Here is a 23,384-nt window from a genome sequence, read left to right as displayed (position 1 = left end):
TGCATAAACTAATCTAAAAGCCTATACAAGAAGCTTATAATAGCTTCCTGTTGGAGGGGCGTGGTCTGAGAGGATGGGATGTCCCCTATACCTCTCACCATACTTTTTGATGTTTGAATGAGGCCAACATAGGTTACCTTCCCCACTGCAACTCTTACTAACTGAACTGGCGCATTTTGAATTCTCATAAACAAACAGATTTGCTTAAATTTAACATCCCTCGCTATCGGAATACTTGCTATTCGCTATCCGAATTTACTACTCAGTACACAAACTTTTTAAAACAAGAAACAAAAGCCAAAAGGCTCCCGCACGTGTGGGAGTCTATGGCTTTGCGCCATTCCTCGCCCCACCCCCACCCCCCGGCCACCACCAGGGACAAAGGGTTGCACCCCTCTCCGCCCGCCCGCCTGTTCCACCGCCTCGCCTTTGCCGTGCAGGGAGCCCGCAGGACCGCGGCCTCCGCTCGTCCTCCCGACCGACCCGCGCACCTCGGGCACAGGCGCTGGCGGCCACCACGGAACAGAGACTAACTTGGGGCCTTGGCCGCACCTGCCTGTCGCGGTCGCCCGGGCATCCCTTCTCCTAGGGCCCGCCAGTCTCTCACCCGGGCGACTCTGGGCGTGACTGGTGTCAAGGCGAGGACAAAGGTCCGATCCAGGAGACCATGGAGGGGGGCGCTTCCTGGGCAGACCGGAGCAGCAACAGGTGGCCCCCTAGCACTGTCCCCGCCTCCCCGCTCTGGTCCTCAAAGGCCCTTCCCGAGGGTCCCTGCCCCATCTCCACTTCCCACCCCAACGAATAGGGGGCCCTCTGAGACCTATGCGGCGGGTTGGCTCGCGAGGGTCTCCCGCCCCACCGAGCTCTAACCCCTAGACGCGACAGGGTGGTCCCGGCTCCCCGAGGGCACACGCCGGCCGGGGTCAGGACTGATGGGCTGAGATGGTGGCGCGGGCAGGCGGGGCTCCGTGCGGGGTCGCGCGAGAAGGGGGTTGCGGGCCAGGATGGGGGTGAGGGAGGGTTGGGAGGCGGCGGGACGGCTGCAGAGGGCGTGGGTCGGCCGCGATCCAGCCGGGGCGGAGCCGAGAGCTGGGAGCCACAGCTCAGACGCTAGGCGCTCACAGCTATGCGCCCGGGGTATCGGAGAGCTCGAGGGTCGCCGGCGTTGGGGCTGCTGCTGCTACTGCGACTACCGTGGCCGGTGTGGGGGGCTGAGGCGTTTCAAGGTGAGTGGGAGTGCGCCGCGAGGTCGCTGTCGGGGATGGAGGGTCGGAAATCCCCGGGGATCGCGCGGTCCAGGAGGACAGGCCATGGGGAGGGTTTGGGAGAGTCTCTGTGGGAATTGCCCAGGGACTCTCAACTGCAGTTGTGCTGGCCTCAGGGCCCAGACTTGCACACTGTGCCCAGATACCCTGTGTCAATGGCGAAGCAGAGTGGCAGGGCCCCTTCCCTTCAAGCAGCCACTTAGCAGCCCCAAACCCCTCTGGATTCTCTGTTGTGGCCCCATCCGCCAGTATGAAGGTTCCTGCACCTTCATCTCCTAGGGTTCAGCGGGCCTCCGTCCTCCAGGAAGTCTGAGACCACCGGTGCCCTGGAGTCCCTGTTGCGCCCTCACACTAAGGGACTAGCTGTGGCCTCCACACTCATGCATCATTCCATGTTCACCCCCTCATCCCAGGGCCTTGGGGCAGTGTGTATATTGTTTATATTGTTGCCTTGTTTGGTTAGATAGACACGGCTTCAAACAGAAGGTGTCTGTTTAGCAGGGCCCTGGGGGAAGACTGCAGCTCTGTCTCTTCTCAGTTTGACCTCTACAAACTCTGTGAGATGGGGCTGATGAAAAAGGGTGGGAGGATTGGCGGAGTCCTGTACATCAAGTGCGTGACAAGGCGGGCAGGAAGGGCCGGGCAGCCTGGGGACAGTGGGTTCCAGAGCACTGTGCAGGGGTGGGGGGGGCGGGTGGCAACAGGGATAGGGTCCTGCCCTGTTCTGGGGCGTGGAGGGGGAGGGATGACAGACCTCATGCCTTTGGGGATGGTCCCCAGGCATTCCGCTGCTCCCTCCTCTTCAGCCTGGGGTCAGGGGAGGATGAAGGGACCCCTGGGAGGAATGGAGAGGGACTCTATGCTCCCCAACACCACACTGGCTCCTCAGTTTCCACTCCCATCCACCTAGTCACCACAGCTCCATCTCTGCCTCCTTGTCCCCGTCAAGGTGCCAATGGCCAGCGTGTGTGCACAGGGCCAGGAGGAGAACCCACACTCACACATGCACACAGGCACACCTTCCCCTCTCCACCGTGGGAAACCCAGGGCCAGCTGGACCTGGTGCTCCATGCCGAGTTAAGTCCTCTCTAGCCTGAGACCGCCCCCACCCCCCACCCCGCACTCAGATCCCTCCCTACACTGGCCCTTCAGCCTCAATTCCAAGGCCCTGCACCTCCCCACCCTCACCCCCATCTACCTGATGGAAACTGCTGATCCAATCAAGGAGGGCTTCTTGGGAGAAGGGGACTTCCTGAAGTGGCTGCGATTCCAGGTCTTTGATGATGGGGTCTGCAGGAGGAGGTGGAGAAGGAGAAAGGAGTCGGTGTGGCCTGGCAGGAGTTGAGCCACTTCCATGGGCAGCCATCTCAGCCTGGGCAGGGCTGGGGCCAGGGCTGGGCGGGGGTTGGGGAGCTGTCAGTTCTGGGAGCTGGGCTTCCCCAGTGATGGAGGGAAGGCTGCCTGTAGGCTCTGGGCAGCCTGAGGTCTGATTCCTGCAGGGCGGGTGTGGTGAGAGTTTCCGGGGTCCACTTGGCAGGGGGGCTGGGAGCATTCCAGGGGAGCATTCCAGGCACTTTCTGAGTAATGCTTCACTCTGGTATTCCTCCTGGAGCCCCCCTTAAGCATTCCCGTCCTGGGAGCACTCAGGCTCTGTCTCCCAAACAAACCCCCCCACTCTTGAAGACTCGAGGAGGGGGCTTCTGGGCCAGTGTCCCTGGAAGTCCTGCCCCCAGCATGAAGCCCCCAGAGGGAGCTTTGGGCAACATTTGGCTGTTGTTTTTCTCAGATGGTGGGGGAGACACAGGCGTCCTGTCTTCACACATCTCTCACCCTAAAAGCATCTGCTGCCCAGTCTAAAAATACCTGAAGCTGCCTCCCATTTCCTTTCCCCTCTGTATTAGGGGCCTTGGTCTCTTCCTTGTGATCTTTGACCCCAATTCTCCCCTCCCAAGGTCAGTGGGTCTCCCAAGTGCCCAGCTGAGCAGTTCTTCCCAGGCTCCTCTGTCTCTCTTCTGCCACCTCCCTGGTGGCTCCTCAGTTCCAAGGATGCCTCATGGGTGGCCACCCTTCTCCAGGCTAAACTTTTTTTTTTTTTTTTTTTTTTTTTTTTTGTGGTACACGGGCCTCTCACTATTGTGGCCTCTCCCGTTGCGGAGCAGAGGCTCCGGACGCGCAGGCTCAGCGGCTCAGCTGCTCCGCGGCACGTGGGATCTTCCCAGACCGGGGCACGAACCCGTGTCCCCTGCATAGGCAGGCAGACTCTCAACTACTGCGCCACCAGGGAAGCCCCAGGCTAAACTTTTGAGTATTGAAGATGGAGTCTCCTGTTCCTGCCTGCTGACATCCTCTAACTCTATCCCTCTGTTGTCTCCAATTTCCCTATGTCCCTCAGGTTCCCCTCACCCTGTGCTCTGTCCTCTCCCCAGGAAACACCCCTGGAGAGCCAGTCACCCTGCACTGGGTTCTGGATGGACGACCCCGGCACATGGTCACCCTGGAGCAGCCGGTCAGTGCCAGGTCATCCCTTACTCTGCAGAGGCCCAGGGTCTCTCAGCCCCTTTGCCCCTCCCCAGATATCAGCGTGGCAGTTTTGCTGGGGTCCCTAGATCCCCAGAGTCCTTCAGGCCCCTCCCCGAAGGTTTGGCAGGGGCAGGTGGGAGACGTCTAGCTGGAGAGAGGCTGCACACATGGAAGTCATTTTCCAGTTTCCTCTCCCCCACCTCCTCCTTAACCATCTCTTCCCAGTGTTATTCAGGCCACCTCCACCCCATCAGGCAGAGGTGGGGCCAGAAGCTTTTCAAGGACCTCTTTAAGAAAACACCAAAATATCTTCCTTTTGCGAAGTTTACCAGAACATGTGACCCTGTGGATGAATTGCTGTCCTCTCCAGGACCCTGCCATTTAGGGGCCTGAAACTTGTCTCACTGGCTCACGCCACTTCTGCCCAGTAGTCACTCTCTCCTAGTGCCCCCAAATGCAAGCCCACCCTGTTTTGCTTCTTCTGGATGCTCTGTCCCAGTCTCCTCCCAACGGCCATCCATCACACACTTTCAGAATAACCTTGCCCCCATCTGTATGTGCCACACAGCTGTGCTGCATGGAGACCAACAGCCTTTGTATGCCCATTTCACAGAGGGGCAAACTGAAGTCCAGAGAGGCTGGAGAAACTGCCCAAGGTCACACAGCTCTTTAACCCAGAAGAAACCATTGGCCAATGTTCCCCAAGCCTAGAGCACCCTTTTCATCATGAATTTTCAGGAAAGAGAAGACAATCCACTGTCCAAGCCTGCAAGGAGGAAGGCAGGAGAGCACTGCCGTGTAGGCCGGGGGGCCCCCACAGGCCCAGCAACTCTCAACCTAGGGCCCTCACTGGGTCCCCCAGACCCTCAGGGCCCCCATTCAAGGGGTCAGCATGGTGCCAGCCCGAGCTTTGAGATTGTTCATCACTGGCATAGGGGAAGGGACATCACATGCTGAGACCACCCTGACTGCGGATGTCCCTCTGGGCCTGGCCTGGGCTGTGACCAAATAGGAGGGGAGTGCCAGAGGGAATTTGCTTTCCTCAATTTTTCTGTCCCTGGGAAGCCTGCCAAGATGAGGACAGCAGACAGAGTGGCAGGGTGTCCTGTCCCAGAGGCAGGAAACACCTACATTTTAGGTTGGAGATGGTGAAGGGCAGGGTCACCAGGAGGGCAAGAAATGAGGACAGCAGGGGCTGCAGAGGGACAGAGAGAGGGATGGGGGTGGGGCAAGAGGAAGCTTTCCATCTGGGCTGCCTCCTTTCCTCCGTGCAAATCTTTCTCCAATAAAACAAGTGGCATTCCGGCCACATGAGCTCATGCTTGGGGCCTAGGGCGGCCTTTGGCTGGGGGAGGGGACTATTTGCTCCCCACCTGCAGAGGAAGGCCCCCTCCATAAGACTCTGAGCCTCTTGGCCTGGGGCCCAGGCCAGTGCATTGTGGGATAAAAGGGAAGGGCCAGCAAAAGTGGGGGCCAGCATTCCAAGGACACAGCTGCTCTCCAGGAGGCTCCTGGCCCGCTCCAGCTCTGGGCCCCCAGCCAGGGAGTGGACAAAGCAGGCAGATGGGGTATTCCCACAGGGTGGAAGCGGCAAAGAGGGTAGGCGAAGGAGAGGTGGGCAGGCTGGCCCAGGCCCACCCTCCTGACATCTAGCCAAGAAAACCAGAGTTTTTCTCTTGGCAAGGCGTGTGAGTCAGTGTTTACCTCACGGGCTCAGTGAAGCAGGTGTGGGGTGAGCCTGCTAGAGGCGTAGGAAAATTTGGGGGTGTGGGCAGCTAGTCAGCATTGGAGGTGGAGGTACTAAGTCTGAATTCTACAGGGAGTGGGGAACAGCAAGGTACAGAAAGGAGAGGTTGTGAGGAGGCCTGAGCCGTGGCTACCCCACTCTCCCGCATCAATGTCTTCAGGACCCCACTCTCCTCCCTGCTTAGAGGAAGGCTCTGGGCATGAAAGAGGAGGGAAGACCAGAGGAAGAGACCAGTAACCTTGGGCAAGGCATGGCATCTTTCTGAGACCACTTGTCTCTCCAGGGAGGATGTGGAGTGCACCTAGCAGGCTCTGTCAAATGGCTGCTGTCAGAACAACAAACATTCTGAGTTTGAAAGCACCTTTGCAAGTTCTCACCCCACACCCATCCACACCCACAATGGCAAGCGGGGGCCTTCTGCCCTGTGCCCCTGTGCTCTCCCCATGAACTCCCTCGCCAGTCAGCTCCACATCCTTCCTGCTTCCTGGCAGGCAGGGGACCTGGATGCCCGCCCTCTCAGCCCTACACTCCTTCTTGCCCAGGTCTCGAAGCTAGAAGTGGGGCTGGTGGTCTTGAAGGCTGAAGGCCAGGAGCTCCTGCTAGAGCTGGAGAAGAATCAGTGAGTACCAGGCCGGGGAAAGAGCTGGGAGCCAAGAATAGCCCCTCTCTCTGGGGAGGGTTCAGTGCTGGGGACAGAGACTGATGGGAACCCTAGATGGAGGCTGGATGGGGTGAGAACCCCAGAGGAGGAGGTGCAGGTGACAGGGCGAGTCATGCTAGCCCATGACTGGCTCCCTCGAGGCTGAAGTGGGCTATTGAGGCTGGGTCAGCCCTGCTGTGGGGCACATCTCTCATCCCGGCCCCAGAAACATCTTGTCAGCTTCCTGCCAGGAATGAGTGAGCATCACCTGGTGGGTGCTCACAGGGTGTGCTGAGTCAAAAGAGAATCCAAGATGGATTCCAAAGATGGGCGGGTGCTCCAGGCTTCGGGAATGCCAGAGACAAAGGTACACTGGCTACATAGGTCAAGGCACATTCAAGAGGGCGTGCCAATTTGTCTGGCTTGCCTGGGGAGTCTCCATCTGAGGGAGGGGAGCAAGGGGAAACAAATTTGGGGAGTCCTAGCAGGGCCAGATCACAGAAGGCCATTTTGTTGCTGAGTGTCCAGGAGGGTGCAAAGCCAAAGATTCTGAGCTGGTGAATGAGCAGGCAGAGCTGGGCTGGGTGAGGTGAATGTCTAAGATGGAGCGTGGGTTCGTGAAACCATCTAGACTGTGTTATCAACAGCTATCATTTATCAAGTGCTTATTTCATTGCAGGCACTGTTCTGAGCACTCTACACATGTTTTATTCTCCCCCATGCACTGGGAACAAACTCAGGTGGAACTCAGGTTCCACCATGCCTAACCATAGTTTCTCTGGGGTTCAATGTCCCCATGTGTTAAAAAGGGTGATCAGGGCTTCCCTGGTGGCGCAGTGGTTGAGAATCCGCCTGCTGATGCAGGGGACACGGGTTTGTGCCCCGGTCTGGGAAGATCCCACATGCCGTGGAGCGGCTGGGCCCGTGACCCATGGCCGCTGAGCCTGCGCGTCTGGAGCCTGTGCTCCGCAACGGGAGAGGCCACAACAGTGAGAGGCCCGCGTACCGCAAAAAAAAAAAAAAAAAAAAAAAAAGGGTGATCACATCACCTCCCTCCTAAGGTTGAGTGTGTGGGTGGAGTGGGGGAGCAAAGCTGGAGGAGGAAGTAAGACTGGGAAGTGGAGAAGCAGGCATCACAAGTCTTTGGGGGCAGTCTGCGGGTAAAGACGCCAAGGTGAGGTGGGGTGAAGGATTTTCTTTAAAGAAGAGAAATTTACTTATGGTTGATCCATCTTCGTGGGAAGGATCCTGATGAGATGGAGCCCAAAGATGAATTCAGTTACTTGAGTGGGGTCTGGAGAAGGAAGGGAGGAGGATCCCTGCTCAGACGGGCAGGGCAGGAGCAGGTGTGGATTCTGTTTTCTCTGGAAGCAGGGGGTGAGCATCAGTGAAGGACAGGTGGGGAGATATGTGGGACCTGGGGGCCTGAGGAGAAGATTTGAAGGAACTCTGAATGGGAGGAGGTGGGCTAGAGGGTTGTCCAGATGCCCAACAAGGGTAGGCAGCAGCCAGGGCCACCTAGGGAGTTCACACACTTCCTAGGCTCCAAGTCGCACCTCCTTGGCAGTGTCTCCTGACTCCTCTCCTCCTGCCCAGTCTCTTTCTAACACCCCTGACCTGTGGATCCAGCTGCCTGTCACAGGTCCTAGGGGAGCCACAAACGTTCCCATGTTCCTGTTCCTCCCTGGTGCTTCCCACACGCCCATTTCCACATCTAAGCCATTACCAAGGCTCCTTCCTGACCTTCACCTTGCTCATTCTAGCCCAAGATTTTTCTGAGCTGAGCAATGCACAGTCACTCCTGTCCCTTCCCTAAGACGCACTTCGGCTGCTTCCTAAGTGCTAGCCCTGTGCCTCACTCATAGAGCTACTCAATTAGCTATCAGGGAGGAAGACCAGAGGGCATCCTGGAGGAAGCAGGGCTGGATTAAGTAATTTCTGCAACACTCCCTCCCAGCAGGCTGCTGGCTCCAGGATACACAGAAACCCACTACAGCCCAGATGGGCAGCCAGTAGTGCTGTTCCCCAACCACACGGTGAGATACTTCCATGGACTCTGAGGACAGGGTGAGGAGTGCTGGGGTATGCACCCACCAAGGGCCTCTCCACCATTTCCCCCATTCTCCTCCTGTTCCTAAGGAGAAGCTGGAGCCAGTCCCCCACCATGCTTTTTTTCTTGCCCCTCCCACCTCAGTCCTGGCTGAGATTTGGGGCTGGGTCCTTTGCTCTCCAGGATCATTGCCACTACCATGGGCGTGTGAGGGGCTTCCTGGACTCCTGGGTAGTCCTCAGCATCTGCTCTGGGATGAGGTGAGGAGTTCTGGGGGAAGGGGCTGGGCCTGGGGCTAGGGAAAGAGTTCCCTTACTGCCCACCCCTGTACCCCTTTGCACCCTAGGGGCCTGATCACACTCAGCAGCAATGCCAGCTATTATGTGCATCCTTGGCCAGCTGGGGACTCCAAAGACTTCTTGACCCACAAGATCTTCCGGACGGAGCAGCTGCTCAGCTGGAAAGGGGCCTGTGGCTACAGGGACCCTGGGGACAAAAGGGACATGGCCAGGCTTTCGTGTGCCACCCAGATCAGGGTCAGGAGCACGGGCAGGGGTGGGGGTAGGAATGCAGTATCCAGAGCCCTTTAAAATCAGAAGAGACAGGAATGTGCAGCCCCAATTCAGGGCCTCCTGTCCTGACATTTTTATTTGGAGGCTGAAGGAACAAGTTCTAGCAAAATTTTAAAGTTAACTTTGTGCTTTCTGGGAATTGGGGTTGGTGGTCAGGGCTCAAGCCCAGCAGCCTGCCACTCAGGGTCACCATTGCCGCCTCCCCAGGAGAGGCGGGAGTCCTTGGGGAGCCCGAGGTACCTGGAGCTGTACATAGTGGCGGATCACACCCTGGTGAGAGAAGTCCCAAGGGGGTTGGCAGGCCTGGATGGGGTGAGCGCAGCCCATCCTCACACGCGGTATTACTTGCTGTTTTTCTAGTTCTTGACCCAGCACCGGAACTTGAACCACACCAAACAGCGTCTTCTGGAGGTCGCCAGCTATGTGGATCAGGTTGGGTCGGTGGGGGGAAGAGCACTTTTGGGGTGACCACGACAGGGGCAGGCTTGGAGATGGGGAGAGGGAACGGAGGGGAAGAAAGAGGGGCGCTCCCATGGAGGAGCACGGGCACCGCGGCGGTCCCCCACTTCAGCCCTGCCCCGCTGCGCCCGCAGATTCTCAGGACTCTGGACATTCAGGTGGCGCTGACCGGCCTGGAAGTGTGGACCGAGGAGGACCAGAGCCGCGTCACGCCAGACGCGAACGCCACGCTCTGGGCCTTCCTGCAGTGGCGCCAGGGACTGTGGGCACGGCAGCCTCATGACTCGGCTCAGCTGCTCACGTGGGTGCCTCCGACCCCTACGCGGTCCCGGCCGGGCGGCCCGGACTCCCGGCCCGCCCGGTCAAGCCGCGCTCCTCCTTCAGGAGCCGCGCCTTCCAGGGCGCCACCGTGGGCCTGGCGCCGGTCGAGGGCATGTGCCGCGCGGAGAGCTCTGGAGGCGTGAGCACCGTGAGCGCCACCTGGGACGGGAGGAGGAGGAGAGGTGCTGGGGGGTGGTCTCCACAGCCCGCAGTGACCGTCCCCACGCCCTCCCAGGACCACTCGGAGCTCCCCATTGGTGCTGCCGCCACCATGGCCCACGAGATAGGCCACAGCCTCGGCCTCAGCCACGACCCCGACGGCTGCTGCGTGGAGGCAGCGGCGGAGCAGGGCGGCTGCGTGATGGCCGCAGCTACCCGGTACCCGCGCCGGGGCGGGGGCGGGGCTGCAGGACAGGCTTCGCGGGACCCGGGCCTTCCTCAGCTGCATTTCTTTGGGCGAAACGGTTATCCCTCAGTTTCTTCTTCTGTGAAATGGGGATGATGATAATAGTGCCTGCCCTGAGGGTTGTTTATGAGGCTGAAGTGTAGGGAACAAAGGCAAAGTGGATTCTCATGATATGATAAATTATTTTCGGACAAACTTGCGAGGTGACTCCAACGCCGGGAGGAGAGGCGCTGGGTTGGGATTCGACCTTGGGTCCTGGGCTGCTCGCTCTTGGCGTCACACGCTCCCGCCTCGCGCTCGCCGTGTGACTTTGCGAGAGTTACTTACCCTCTCTGGGCTCTGCCTCTAGAGAATTCTAGCCGCCAGTTGCTCAGGCGGTGTTCGCGCATCCGGCGGCTGCGTAGCCAAGCACCTGTGTGCCGGGGGGAGGGGACTGGAGCCCAGCAGGGGTTGGCAGGGGGTGGTCCCCGTATGCCCGACGCCCTCCCCCGCCCGTAGGCACCCGTTCCCGCGAGTGTTTAGCGCCTGCAGCCGCCGCCAGCTGCGCGCCTTCTTCAGCAAGGGAGGGGGCGCGTGCCTCTCCAACGCGCCGGACTCCGGGCTCCTAGTGCCCCGGGCGCACTGCGGGAATGGCTTCGTGGAAGAGGGCGAGGAGTGCGACTGCGGCGCCGGCCAGGTCAGGTCCGCACGACCAGCCCCGGGGGACCAAGCTGGTCCCCGCCTGCCCCCTCCCCGGAGGTCTGGGCGCTGCACCCTCACCTGGTCCCTCCTCGCCTTTCCGGCTCCAGGAGTGCCCGGACTCCTGCTGCCATGCCCACAACTGCTCGCTGCGTGCGGGGGCCCAGTGCACCCACGGGGACTGCTGCGCACACTGCTTGGTGAGGGTATGGGAGGCTCGGGGGTGAGGGTTGGGGGCACTTGGGAGCCGGCCTGTTGGTCTTGGCTAATCGGCGCCCTCCGGTCCCCCTTGCGGGTGCTGGCTCTGCTCTGTGCGTGGGTTCGCCTGGACCTCCTCACAGGGCTCTCTCATGTCCGATTGGCGCTCTCGAAGTGGGTCTCTAACTGTTCGTTTTCTCTCTATGCCTCGCCGCCTTCCCTCCACGCGGGTCACCTGCGTAGCTGAAGCCGGCGGGTGCGCCTTGCCGCCGGTCTGCGGGCGACTGTGACCTCCCTGAATTCTGCACGGGCGTCTCCCCCTATTGCCCCCCCGACATTTACCTACTGGATGGCTCGCCCTGCGCCAGAGGCCGCGGCTACTGCCGGGACGGCGCGTGTCCCACGCTGGAGCATCAGTGCCAGCAGCTCTGGGGGCCTGGTGAGACCAAGGGCGCGCCCTCCGCCCGCATCCTCGGGCCTGCTCAGTTTAATGCTCTAGGGGGAGGTGGGCGGGGGAAAACTGAGGCAGAATGGGCGTGGTTCAGGTCTGGGCTGCCGCCCCTAGTCCCGCCCATGCTTCCTCAGGCTCCCGCCCAGCCCCGGAGGCTTGTTTCCAGGTTGTGAACTCTGCGGGAGACGCCCATGGGAACTGCGGCCAGCAAAGCGACAGCAGCTTCGTGCCCTGTGCGCAGAGGTGGGGAGCAGAGGGAGGGGAAGCTGGGGACGAGGGTATGGAGAAACTCCACGCTGTTTGACTACCCTGCACTTCGTCCCTAGCGATGCGCAGTGTGGGAAACTGCAGTGCCAGGGCGGGGAGCAGAGTGCACTGGCGCCACACATGGTGCCGGTGGACTCCACCGTACCCCTAGGCAGCCGCCAGGTGACCTGCAAGGGAGCCCTCGTGCTGCCCGGCACCCAGCTGGACCTGCCTGATTTGGGCCTGGTAGAGTCAGGCACCCAGTGTGGACCTAGAATGGTGAGCCCTGCCCACCCGACCCCTCCCTGCCACTTGAGTCCTGCAGGCCAAAGCATCACTCCCCCTCACTGCCCAGTGCACACACTGCCCATAGGTGTGCCAGGAAAGGCGCTGCCGGAACACTACCTTCCGAGAGCTGGAGCTCTGCCTGACCGCCTGCCATGGTCGCGGGGTGAGTGGCCTGAAAGGTGTGTGGGGGGTGACCTTGGAAGTCCCTGATCTCGTGGGACCCTCCGTTTCTCTTTTCCACTGCAGGTTTGCAATAGTAACCGTAATTGCCACTGTGCTCTGGGCTGGGCTCCGCCTTTCTGTGACAAGCCAGGGTTTGGTGGTAGTGTGGACAGCGGTCCTATGCAGTCTGAAAGTGCGTCCATGGGGGGCAAGTGAGGAGGGCCCCTGTGATGCACCTCAGGACTCAGCCATGCCCTGTCCTCCACAGACCAGGACACCTTCACGCTGGCGGTGATCCTTAGTTTTCTGCTGCCTCTGCTCCCTGGGGCTGGCCTGGCCTGGTGCTGCTGCCGGCACCCGGAACTCCGTCTCCAACAATGCCTTTGGGGCTCAAGGAGGGACCCCACGTGCAGTGGGTAGGCACTGAGGGCTAAGGTTCCTGCTCCTCAGAGCTCTGCTGGACCTGGGGCAGCTGGGGTGGGGTCCTCAGGCCTTGCCCCCAGGTGCACAGAGGCAGGCAAAGGCAATGGAAAGAAGCATTGAGCAGAAGGCCCCAGTGGCCTTCCAGTGAAGCCAAAGGCGTGGATCCATGCAGGGCCCTCTACCCTGGTCCCCACTGCTGGGATTCAGTACCTCTTGTCCATATCTTTTCTCCCACCAAGAGGCTGCCTCATCCTTGACTTTGCCCTGTTTTTTCACCAGCTTATAATGCAATTCCTGCTCCAATGTACCCTTCAAGGCCTCTCCAGCTTCTCTCTCATGAGCTTTCAGCCTTCTGGCATTTCCTCTGCCTAAATCTCTGCTGTTACCCCTTCAAGTTCCCAAATGCAGGGCCCAGCACATCTTTCCTTTCGCTACCACTGGGCAGCTATGGTGCTGGCTGCCCTTGTGCCAAGGGCCTGCCCCTAACCCAGTTCTCCACGACCTGGGATGAGGGTCACATGATACCAAGCATGGTCAGTCTAGGGCTGCCCCTTCACTGGGCGCTGGGCAAGGCATGAGCCCTATGACCACATCTGACACAGCCTAGCCTTGGGAGCGTTCTGGGCAAGCTGAGGGAGAGGGCAAAGTTTGGGCTGGAGATGGAGGAAGAGGGCATCCCAAACAGGGGCAGGGCACCAGCTGAGAGGGCCTTGACACAATTAGTGTTGATTGTGGGTCTGTGAGCAGAGGATCAAGGTGGTCAGAGCTTGGTGTGTCATCACTGGGGGCTTATGGGGGGGCAGCAAACACATGTCATCAGCCAGGTGAAGTATTGAGGAGACTGTTTCCAAGAGACATCAAAGGAAGTGGTAAGGCCCTGGGAGATGGGATGTGAGCAGCTGAGCATAGCTTGGAGTCATCAAGGGCAGCAGGGCCACCCAATGACAAGGAGCACAAATACAGGTACCACTGGGGAAGGAAGTCCGCCCCTCTTTGGGACCTGAGTGATGCCAACATCTGGAGGATGCTGGGGTGGTTCCAGAGCTTAGGAGAAATATCAGGGCTGGAGAGAGGAAGTGTCAGAGGCCCTGGGAAAGCATGAGTCTCAACTGGAGCCTGGACCCCAAGGGCTCCTCTCAGGAGGGAGCAGGAAGTGAGCTGGACAGAACAAACTGGGTGCAAGCCTCTGGCTGCAGGGAAGAAGCCCCAGGGTCCCTACTAACGGTCACTGTCTCAATCTCCTGGCCTCTCATCCACTGCTCAGACCCAAAGATGGCCCATGCAGGGGCCACCCTCTAGGCAGTGTTCACCCAATGGAGTTGGGCCTGACAGCCACTGCAGAGCCCCAGGCCCTGGGTGCGTGAGGCACAGTGGGAGATGGGGAGGGAAGGAAAGGGACAGGCTCTTGTCTTCTGCCTCCTTCCAGATGGGCCCCCTCCTCTCCACTTAGCACCCAGCCACCTTGAGCCCCTGTGCCCCACCCTGCATCAGGGACTCTTGCCACCTATGTTCACAGCACTCTTCCCCCACCTATTGCTCCGCAGACCTTGAGAACTCTGTCAGAGCCCAACAGCCACCTTGAGAAGCCTGTGACCCACGGCCCTGCTTGTACCCCCAAGGTAGGTGGGGCCCTCCACTTCCCATTGCTCACCCATCCACCTCTTGCCCCTCATCTCACAGTCCCTTACTCTGAGTTTTTTTTAATATTTATTTGGCTGCGTTGGGTCTTAGTTGCGACATGCAGGATCTTTGTTGTGGCACGTGGGATCTTTATTTGCAGCATGTGAACTCTTAGTTGCGGCTTGTGGGATCTAGTTCCCCGACCAGGGAGCGAACCAGGGCCCCCTGCAATGGGAGTGCAAAGTCTTAGCCACTGGACCACCAGGGAAGTCCCACTCTGAGGTTTTTGAGCTTATAGTATGGAAATGAGACAGGCCACGTGGAGAAGTTGTTGTCTGGGGCCAGATGCTGGAGGCCCCTGGGGCAGGGGAGGAAGAAGTTCTGGCTCTTCCTGGGTCACTGGTTTTCCCTGAGGGAGGACAGGGGGTCCCTGACGCATGACTTGCAGTCTGGGGTCCCAGCCCTCAGGGGACGATGCCCCCCCCACCCCATGCCATTCTCAGCAGGTAGAGTCCAAAAGCCAAGATCCTGTCTCTGGTGAAAAGTGACTCCTGAGATGAGAAGACTTAAGGACAGGTGGCTACTGACAGCCACACCAGGAACTTGGACCCTGCCCCCCAGGGGCGGAGCCAGCGAGTCAGCAGACCTCTTGCACCTTTGGGCAGCTTCGAAATTTCTTCCCTGAGTTACCGCCACACCACCTACTCCAGGACCCTGGAGCCTCATCAAAATTTGCGCAGTGCTGTCCCCATTCCTTAGGGCTGCGGGATCCTGCTAGGGTACACCCTCCAGCTCAAGCGAGAATCCATCAGTCCCAGGAGGGAAGGTCATGTAGTCACTGACCTCCTGTCACTAGGGGGCGCTGGGTCATGCTGGGCACCCAGAGAGGCCTGTGTCCTGGCAGCCTAGGTGTGTCTGCTACACTCACTTTATTCGGACCTAGCTCTTTGGAGGGCAGTGACTGCTGGGACAGAAGCCTGGACTCCAGGGGTCCTACATTTCAGACTGAGTCCACTTCCCTGGAGCCTGGCCCCTGCAAAACAAACAAACAAAATCCTTGGGACCTTCCTTCCTGCCATCTCCTACCTTCTCTTTTCCCTCAGATGCTTCCTCAGCCCCACCCCACTCCTAGTCCTTAGGTGAGGTTTCAGAGAAGCATGGGGCCTGCTGCAGTCCCCTTACTTTGGACATTAATCAGCCTCTCCTCCATTCCATGGGAGGGGACAAAGGAAGCCATTTTCGAAAGGACACCTAAGTAGAAGTCAGAAGAGAGACATGTTGCCCTGGGACTTCTGTCTTTTCTGTCTGTAAATTCAACACCATGGCGCTCCCTGAGGGTGACAAAGGGTGGTGGCTGGTGGGTGGAGCCTCAGATGACAGCCAGGCCCCGTATGTATTGGGGCATAGGATGGTGTTGCCTAGCTTGAATGTTCCCTTTGCTCCACCTCTCCTGCCTCCCCTGGACACCCTGAACAGCCATTTACTCTCTCCCCTTGCTTCATGCAAAAGTTGCTGAGTGACCTTCTTTATCAGCTGTTGCTACATAACAAAACCACCCCAAAACTTAGTAGCTTAAAACAATAACCAATTCTGTGAATTGGCAAGTCAGCTGGTGGTTCGATTGGTCTCAGCTCAGCTCACTTATACATTTGCAGTCAACTGCTGGTCGCTGCTTCTGGGGTTGGCTGGCTGTTGGCTAGGGTGATGGGGATGAGCGGGCTAGCCCAGGCCTGTTCACATAACAGCTGGGGAGGGTTCTAAGCGAGCAGGACCAGGATTAGAGTGAGACAAGGGAGGCATTCACCGTGGGCACAAAAAGTAATCAAGATAAGAAATATTTTAATGTAATATTTTTAAAGATCAAAATTAATACAAAAGTCCACGATGAACAAAATATCAAAAATTTAACTAAAGACAGGATCAGTTACCATACCAAGGCATTTCTGGAGCCTGAGGCAAAAAGAAAAATCAGTAGTTGTGATCCTGAGGCAAGTACCTCACTCATTTCCTCTTGCAGAAGAGTATGTGGAAGCTTGTCAGGCTTCTTGAGAGTCCATGACTGGCACATTTACTTCCATAACATTCTGTTGGCCCAAGCAAGTCACAGGGCCAGCCCAGGTTCTAAGGGATTGGGAGGCAAACCCCACCTCCCCTCCAGGGAGGAGAAGCAAAATCATATTTCATAGGGTGTGAAGAATTGGGGAATTTTTGCAATCACCCACTGGCAGCAGAGAAGTAGCCCCAAGGCTCAGGCCTTGCCTTCACTCTACCAGCTGAAGGCGCTGAATGAGACTGTTTGCTAACGCCCACTCCTGTGTTCGCTGTGGGATTCTGATTTATAGAGACGACACAGCAATGAGACAGAGAAGTTAATGCCACTGAAAGAAGTTTTTATGGCTTGCATTTCCCTCGAGAAGGGGGACTGCCCACCGTGCAGGGCCACATAGGGAAGCACCCAGTTTGTAAGGAAAGACTGAAGAACTACCACAGATTGGAAGAAACTAAGGTGACATGACGACTAAGTGCAATGTGGGATGCTGGATGGGATCCTGGAACAGAAAAAGGACATTAGTGGAAAGACTGGGGAAATTCAAAGTGGTCTATAGTTAAGTGTCTTGTACCAACATGAATTTCCTAGTTTTAATAATTGTACTATGGTCAGGTAAGATGTTGATGTTAGGGGAAACTGGGTGAGGGATATAAAGGGAGCGCTAGCATTTTTGCAATGCTCTAACTTTTTTGCAAGTCTAAAATTAGCTAACAAAAAGTTAACAATAAAACTATAAGAGACGGAAAAGAACAGTGTTGTTTCATAGAGTTAATGGTTTAGCGTGGGAGGGACAAGGTCTCCTTGGGTTGTTGTGTGGGCGTTGCTGTGTGTGTGTTGGGGGGTGTGGTGGGATCCATCTAGGCACATTCTGGCGCTGGATTCAGTGGCTCCCAGATCTGCGTGAAGGCGCAGCCTGGGTGGGGACTCATTGGGGGCGGGGAGTCATTCCTGATGCAAAGGCTCCTCCCCCCCCAGAAGAGCACGTCAGCACAGACACTTGGGTTTCCATCTCGTTATGGCTCAGGGGAGCTGGGAAGGAGGCACCTGTCTGACTGGGGCTCTGCCTCTCGTCGTCCTCTCCTCTGTTTGCTGCCCAGCATGGCAAGCTGCTTGGCACCCCCGTTGCTACTGCTACTGCTTCTAGGTGAGTGCCTGCCTCCTCCCCGAGACCTCTGAACCTCGGCTTCTCTGTCCCTGATCCTCTTCCCTCCTCAAGCACAAGGCAAGAAGGTGATTCTAGGAAAAGCTGAAATGCAGGAAGGGGCACCAATGAGACACCTGTGCTCGAGGTGTGGGGACACAGCACCCCGCCTCCAGCTTTTGGGTCCCACAGAGCCACGGCCTCCTAAGTCTCCCAAGTCTCGCCTTGGTAGCTCTGCCCCAGAAACTTTCTTTTTCCTATTGCCTGCTCTCCCGCCTCCATTACCCTTCCCCCAGCCCCAGCCCTCCACCTTCAGTCTTGCAGCTTCACATTGATTCCTTGCCCTGCATCTTCAGTGTCTCCATGCCATGCATCTGCTGTTCCACCTGCTTGGACTACCCCTTCCTCACCTGGGTCATCATGGAGGGAGGGGTCACTTTACCAGGTGGTGTAGGTTGAGGAGAAAGGAATCTGGCAAACGTTCAAGGCAGAGGAGATTTTGGAGCTGAGATGTGCTGTTTTGAGGGTGAACATGAAGTAAGGGTGCTCCTGGTGGAGGGAAACAGGTAAGCAAAGGAACAGAAGTGGAACCAAGATCTCAGGAGACACTAGGTGCTGCTGTGTGTGGCTGCGGCCTGGGGATGTGAGGGCTTGGCTGGGAGAGAAGGGCAAAGTTTGCCTGCTGCTCTGGAGTCCTGGAAGGGAGGGAAGGAGACTGGAGGGGAGGAAAGGAGAGAGAAAGGAAAGGCTTCCCCCTCTCCTGTCCATCCCGTCCACTTACAGACCTATTCCAAGCCCTCAGTGTCTATTCTACCTTCCTCCACAGCCACCCAAAAGAGATGGCCAGTGCCAGACACACACACACACACACACACACACACACACACACACACACACACACACACACACACACACACACACACACAGAGCGAGATGGGTGTTGAACCAGGTTGCGAAACTTCCCTCAAACTTTGGTGCCAGAGGCTTCTCACCTGAGCAAGGTTCCTGGAGGCTGAGAGCACCGAGGGGCGGGGGTAGCCTCGTTTTGTGACTGAGGTCCTAGGAAGGGGCTGCCAAGTTCTGACCTCCAAAGACCCTAGCTTGGCTGGATTTAGATGTGGCCCATAGCACTTCTGGATAAAGCTCACCCTCTGCCCAACAGACCCCTGGTGTGTGACTGGGCTGTGCCAGGCACACTCTCTGCCCCCAGTGGAGTGCCCTGTGGCTAAGGACAGAGCCCTGTGGCCTGCCATCTGGGACTTCTCTTGAATCCACACCCTGGCAGCCAGGCCTAAATTGCTCCAGTGCCCAGAGCCCTAGTGGGGAATCTTTTTATCTGGCTAGTGGAGAGTGGAGAGCCCAGGAGGAAACCAGAGTCCATCCAGATGGGGCAGCAACAGTTAGATCGGTGAGGAGGGAGCACCAGAAGAGGATGGAGGGGGCAGGAGGAGGCACAAGAGAAGGTCAAGAAGAAAGGAGAACCTGAAGCCTACAGGCCACTCAAAGGGTCTCCAAGGGGGAGGGGGAAGGAGAGGAAAGGAAGAAAGGTCAGGCGTCCCGGCATGTCAGAGCAGAAGAGGAGCGGCCACTGTCCTCAGCACCATTTCTGATAAGTTTCCATGAGTCAGGTCCCAGAAGCCTTGCTGTTTTCCGTGTCAGATGGGGCCCAGGAGAATGAGAGGAATCTCATGGACCCCTCTTTGGATGGGCGAGGGGTGGTGCCTGCGGAGGGTGGGCCTCAGCTTCTGCGGGAGGCCAGGCCCAGCCTCGACGCGCCCCATCCACCCCAGACGTGCTGCAGGAAATCCCTGACCCCGCCACTGCCCAGCTCCACAACGGAAGGTCAGTCAGTACCAGTCGCTCACGCATTCGGGTCACATTCTGCCCACCTCGAGTTTTGAGCACCCCGCATCTTCGGAGGCCCTGACTGGGAGGCGGAGGTGAAGTGTGTGTGTGTAAGGAACGTCAACAACCACAGCCTGCCCGCCGCTCCACCAGGGTCACCGAGCGCTGTCGCACCGAACCGATGCGTGGACGCGGCCGACGCGTGCACCGCGGATGCGCGATGCCAGCGGTTGCGCACCGCATACGTGGTGCAGTGCCTGGGTCGGGCCGCGCCGGGGAGCTGCCCCCGCGCCCGCTGCCGCCGCGCCCTGCGCCGCTTCTTCGCCCGCGGGCCGCCCGAGCTTACCCACGCGCTGCTCTTCTGCCCGTGCGGCGGCCCCGCATGTGCCGAGCGCCGGCGCCAGACCTTCGTGCCCTCCTGCGCCTTCTCGGGTCCTGAACCGGCCCCGCCCTCCTGCCTCGCGCCCTTAGACGCCTGCGAGCACAGCCGGGTCTGCAGGTGCTGGAGGAGGTGGAGTAGAGGGAGGGGGCGGGGCTGGCGGGTGGGGGGCGGGTCCCACTTACCTCCCACTCACCGCCTTCGGACCGCCCCGCGCAGGCCCCGCCTCTTGGCCTTCCAGGCTTCCTGCGCGCCTGCCCCCAGCAACCTGGACGGCTGCCTTCGAGACCAGATCCCCAGCTGCCTGCGCGCCTACGCCGGCCTCGTGGGTATGCACCGCCCAGATCCCTGCTGGGGCGGGGGCTCTCCTGGGAATGCCTCTATCCGGGTGGGCCGATTATCCTGCTTTCGGGGTCTCGGCAGGCACCGCCGTCACCCCCAACTACGTGGACAACGCTAGCGCGCGCGTGGCACCCTGGTGCGACTGCGGAGCTAGCGGAAACCGGCGCGAGGAGTGCGAAGTCTTCCGGGGGCTCTTCACAAGGAACCGCTGCTTGGGTGAGGGGCCCGGGCGGGGCGGGAAGGGAGTCCAGTCGGGGCTTTCTGCCCCCTCCCAAGCTGCCTAGCTGGCGCTGAGGAAACTGAGGCCCCCAGAGGCAGCCTTGTAGGCCCACTTACCCCCTCTGCTGTCGTCTTGCCCCTTGGGCAATCTGCGCCCAGCTGGTTCCGGAGACCAAGTCACAGACCAAAGTAGAATCCTAGGGTAGTCTAGGCTGGTGCCCCTGCGGGCAGGAAGTTGGGGCGGTTAAAACAAGTTTCCGAGGCCCTGGAATGGAACAAGGCGAGATTCCTGCTTCCTCCACGCATAGCCAACTCCCCCCATTAAAGATCTTGCCTTTCGGGTCTGAGTAGCTGGGTGGTTCGCTGACCACTTTGGGAGTTAGAGGGCCTGGGTTTGAAGGCTGACTCTGCCACTTACTTAGCTGAGAGTTAAATTCCTCTAAGCCTTTTTGTGTCCATCTGTAAAATGGGGATGATAATTGTCAGGCTCCTGTGAGGATAGAAGACTACAGTATGTAAGGCACTCTTAACACAATTGTTTTTATTTTGTTATTCCTCGCCCAGCACCTTCCATTCCAAAATCCTTGCGGACGTCCTATCTTCCCATTTCTATCTGGGGAGGGCCCACGCAGGATGCCAAGGGTCTCAGTTTGTCCTTCAGGAGCTGGGCCCTGTGCTAGGGTTTCTCAGCCAAGCCCATCCTGCACCCCTCCCTCCATAGATAGAGCCATACAGGCCTTTGACGGTGGGTGGCCCTCAGTCCTACACGACCAGCTGGACCCCCACCAGGACCCTGAGCACAGCCTCCTACAGGTAGGTTCAGGGAGGGGATGGTGAGGTGGCAGCTCCTGCACTGCCTCTTTCCACCCTTCCATGCCAGTTGGGCCTAGATGGAGGCGTGAATGGCCTGGGATAGTGGGGGTGGCAGAGAGCAGAGCCAGGCTTTTGCCCAAGTTCATACTCTGCTCTCATCTGCCAAGGTGTCCTCTGCAGATGCATCCCTGGAGGGGAGCTCCATGCTCTCCGTGCTCCCTGTTCTGGTTCTCCAGCCCCTGCTCTGATGAGAACAGCAGACCTTGGACAACAGCCAACTGTCCCACCCTGCCTGGGATACTGGGCCTAATTGGTGACCTACTGCCCCACTGAAAAGGGACTGGCTTACCTCCCAAGCTGGCCCCAGTGCTCTTGCCTTACTGCCCTTTGCAGGTCTGGACACTTTTATCATGCTTTAAGGGTAGACTTAAACAGACTTGTAGGCAAAACTCCCTCTGAACAGACTTGTAGGCAAAACTCCCTTTACTACTCCAGCCGTCATGGCATCCTCCCAGTTAGGCACCACCCATCATGATAGCCACCTGCACCCCATAACTAACGTTGTCAGAGTGTTTCCTGTCCACGATATGCTGCTTGTGGGACACCACCTAGAGTGAGAATCCAGTTCCCTACATTGCACTGGTCATATGGCCATCTTCCCAGTGGTTCAACCTGGCACTAGGAATGGCATCCATAACTCAATAAATCCATGTGCACTGAGACTGGCCTTGCTTTCATGTGATCTGTGTCCTGGGAGGCTGGAGACCAAGGTCAGCCACAGGGTGTGCCTCTGCTGGCCTCCAAGAACTTGGGTGGCCTCAGAACCTCTCCAGGCATCATCTTCTCACCTGTGGATGCTGAACTGAATCACCTCTCAGGTCCTAGTGGCAGGGACTTTGGTTGCTTTTGTTTATTCTTTCATTCTCTGCTAGTAATCAGATAAACAGAGTACATGTCCCAGCCTCCCTTGCAGTTAGGGGGTGTCCATGTGACACATTTCTGGCCAGTGAGTGAAATTCACAGATAAGGCTTCCCGGAGAGCTCTTTAAAAAGGAGTAGACTTGCTGACTGGGCCCTTTAGCCTCTGGCCTCAACCCTCCCCTTTTTTTGCCCAAAACTTGGAGGCAATGCCTGGGAGCATGGGCACCATCTTGAAAGTGGAACCATATGACATTGTGGCTCACCAGCCCGTCTACCTTCCTCTGGACTTTATTATGTGAGAAAAATTATACCCCTAATTTGTTTAAGCCAGTATCTCCCCAGGTGTCTGTTATTTGCAGCCAAACATAGGCCCTGATTGACACACTTCCACTTATGGTGTTCCTGGGAGCCCCGGGATCACCTGCTGTTCTCACTTAGGGAAGCCCTACCTCCATGCACACAGAGCCTCGCCCTGATAGACACTTGAAAGATGGTGGTTTTGTTTTTTGATTTCTGCATAATTTATGTTTCTGTCCACGTGGAGCGTCAAATTCTTTCCTTGAGCTGAGGGAAATTTATCATAAAGCTTTTTATAAACACTGTGGCCAGTGTGGACCCAGAGAATGCCAAGGGCATCGTGTTAAATTGCAGTTCTGTGGAGGAGTTTTGGGCGGAGAGGGCAGAACAATGGGGGCAAGGTACTAAGCCTTCCTCAAAAGCTTGGGGACTCCTGATGAGTTAACGTGTCTCTGGACTGCTCCTTCTCAAACTTGGTTGAGATTTGGCAGGGACTGTTGCCAAACCTTGTCTCCCTATGCACCGATGCTGAATAGAAATATGGAGACAGAGATTTGGAAGATAAGAAATAGAGAGGCTTTTTTCTTTGCCAGGCAAAGGGAAGACACAGTAGGCTAGCGCCTCAAGAACTGTGCCCCACCTTCCTTGGGGAATTACAGGGATTCTTATAGGGGGAGTTCACAGTCCTGAAGTGAGTGATAAGGATCAAAATACTGAAGTTCTTGCATTCTTCTTCTTGCACTATTTCAAAACAGCCACTGCTGGCGTCAGGCAACCCAGTAATTGGGTCTATTAGTCTCTGGGTTATCAGCCTGCGACCTCCTTTCTGAAATGCAGACAGCTACAAGGGGTGATTTGCTACAAGGGAGTGCAGGATGTAATTCACATAGTGTTAAAGAGTGATAGGTTAGGACTTTCCTGGTGGTGCAGTGGCTAAGAATCTGCCTGCCAATGCAGGGGACACGGGTTCAAGCCCTGGTCCAGGAAGATCCCACATGCTGTGGAACAACTAAGCCTGTGCGCCACAACTACTGAGTCTGTACTCTAGAGCCTGCGAGCCACAGCTACTGAGCCCGTGTGCCACAACTACTGACCTCGTATGCCACAACTACTGAAGCCTGTGCGCCTAGAGCCCGTGCTCCGCAACAAGAGAAGCCACCACAGTTCGAAGCCCGCACATGGCAACGAAGAGCAACCCCTGCTCGCAGCAACGAAGACCCAACACAGCCAAAAAAAAAAAAAATAGATAGGTTAGCTTTGTGAAGTACAAATCTAGTTACACACTACAGATTAGTAACAGTTAAAATAAAACTAGGAGTGATTAACTCTTT

At 57.6% G+C, this 23,384-nt stretch overlaps 2 protein-coding genes across 5 annotated transcripts; both read left to right on the top strand.

The window, feature by feature from the left end:
• Nucleotides 1–1,115: 1,115 nt before the first annotated feature.
• ADAM33 (ADAM metallopeptidase domain 33) lies at nt 1,116–16,846 on the top strand. Of its 4 annotated transcripts, none has more exons than XR_009535194.1 (21): nt 1,116–1,226; nt 3,692–3,771; nt 6,075–6,151; nt 8,130–8,208; nt 8,406–8,482; nt 8,569–8,758; nt 9,002–9,067; nt 9,155–9,226; nt 9,388–9,554; nt 9,638–9,722; nt 9,810–9,952; nt 10,479–10,656; nt 10,769–10,858; nt 11,100–11,295; nt 11,442–11,550; nt 11,634–11,832; nt 11,927–12,004; nt 12,088–12,196; nt 12,272–12,419; nt 13,971–14,045; nt 14,550–16,846. XR_009535194.1 is itself a non-coding variant. In XM_060122782.1 (21 exons), exons 1-21 carry the CDS (start codon nt 1,127–1,129, stop codon nt 14,592–14,594), a joined length of 2,391 nt encoding a protein of 796 aa, XP_059978765.1. In that variant the 5' UTR covers nt 1,116–1,126; the 3' UTR covers nt 14,595–16,846. The 4 variants fall into 4 exon arrangements, 1 of the variants encoding a protein (XP_059978765.1); XR_009535195.1 differs by having other exon boundaries at nt 13,971–14,049; nt 14,557–16,846; XM_060122782.1 differs by having other exon boundaries at nt 13,943–14,045.
• GFRA4 (GDNF family receptor alpha 4) lies at nt 14,013–21,557 on the top strand. Its single transcript, XM_060122783.1, has 7 exons — nt 14,013–14,045; nt 17,121–17,240; nt 19,236–19,581; nt 19,681–19,790; nt 19,885–20,019; nt 20,744–20,835; nt 21,003–21,557. The coding sequence occupies exons 2-7, from the start codon at nt 17,195–17,197 to the stop codon at nt 21,081–21,083; spliced, it is 810 nt and encodes a 269-aa protein (XP_059978766.1). The 5' UTR covers nt 14,013–14,045; nt 17,121–17,194; the 3' UTR covers nt 21,084–21,557.
• Nucleotides 21,558–23,384: the final 1,827 nt, after the last annotated feature.

Source organism: Lagenorhynchus albirostris, chromosome 15 (assembly GCF_949774975.1).
Source record: "Lagenorhynchus albirostris chromosome 15, mLagAlb1.1, whole genome shotgun sequence".
Lineage (NCBI taxonomy): Eukaryota > Metazoa > Chordata > Mammalia > Artiodactyla > Delphinidae > Lagenorhynchus > Lagenorhynchus albirostris.
Note: the sequence above shows the minus strand (reverse complement) of the source record. Positions and strands in the feature narration are given on the sequence as shown.

What these genes read in the sequence shown, in the direction of transcription:
- ADAM33 (XM_060122782.1), top strand. Translation starts at nt 1,127, where the DNA reads ATGCGCCCGGGGTATCGGAGAGCTCGAGGGTCGCCGGCGTTGGGGCTG. An exon ending in GGGGGCTGAGGCGTTTCAAG is followed by an intron (nt 1,227 to 3,691) that starts GTGAGTGGGAGT and finishes TCCTCTCCCCAG; the next exon opens with GAAACACCCCTGGAGAGCCA. An exon ending in CCAGCAGCTCTGGGGGCCTG is followed by an intron (nt 11,296 to 11,441) that starts GTGAGACCAAGG and finishes ATGCTTCCTCAG; the next exon opens with GCTCCCGCCCAGCCCCGGAG.
- GFRA4 (XM_060122783.1), top strand. Translation starts at nt 17,195, where the DNA reads ATGGCAAGCTGCTTGGCACCCCCGTTGCTACTGCTACTGCTTCTAG. An exon ending in GCTACTGCTACTGCTTCTAG is followed by an intron (nt 17,241 to 19,235) that starts GTGAGTGCCTGC and finishes CCGCTCCACCAG; the next exon opens with GGTCACCGAGCGCTGTCGCA. An exon ending in CGCCTACGCCGGCCTCGTGG is followed by an intron (nt 19,791 to 19,884) that starts GTATGCACCGCC and finishes GGGTCTCGGCAG; the next exon opens with GCACCGCCGTCACCCCCAAC.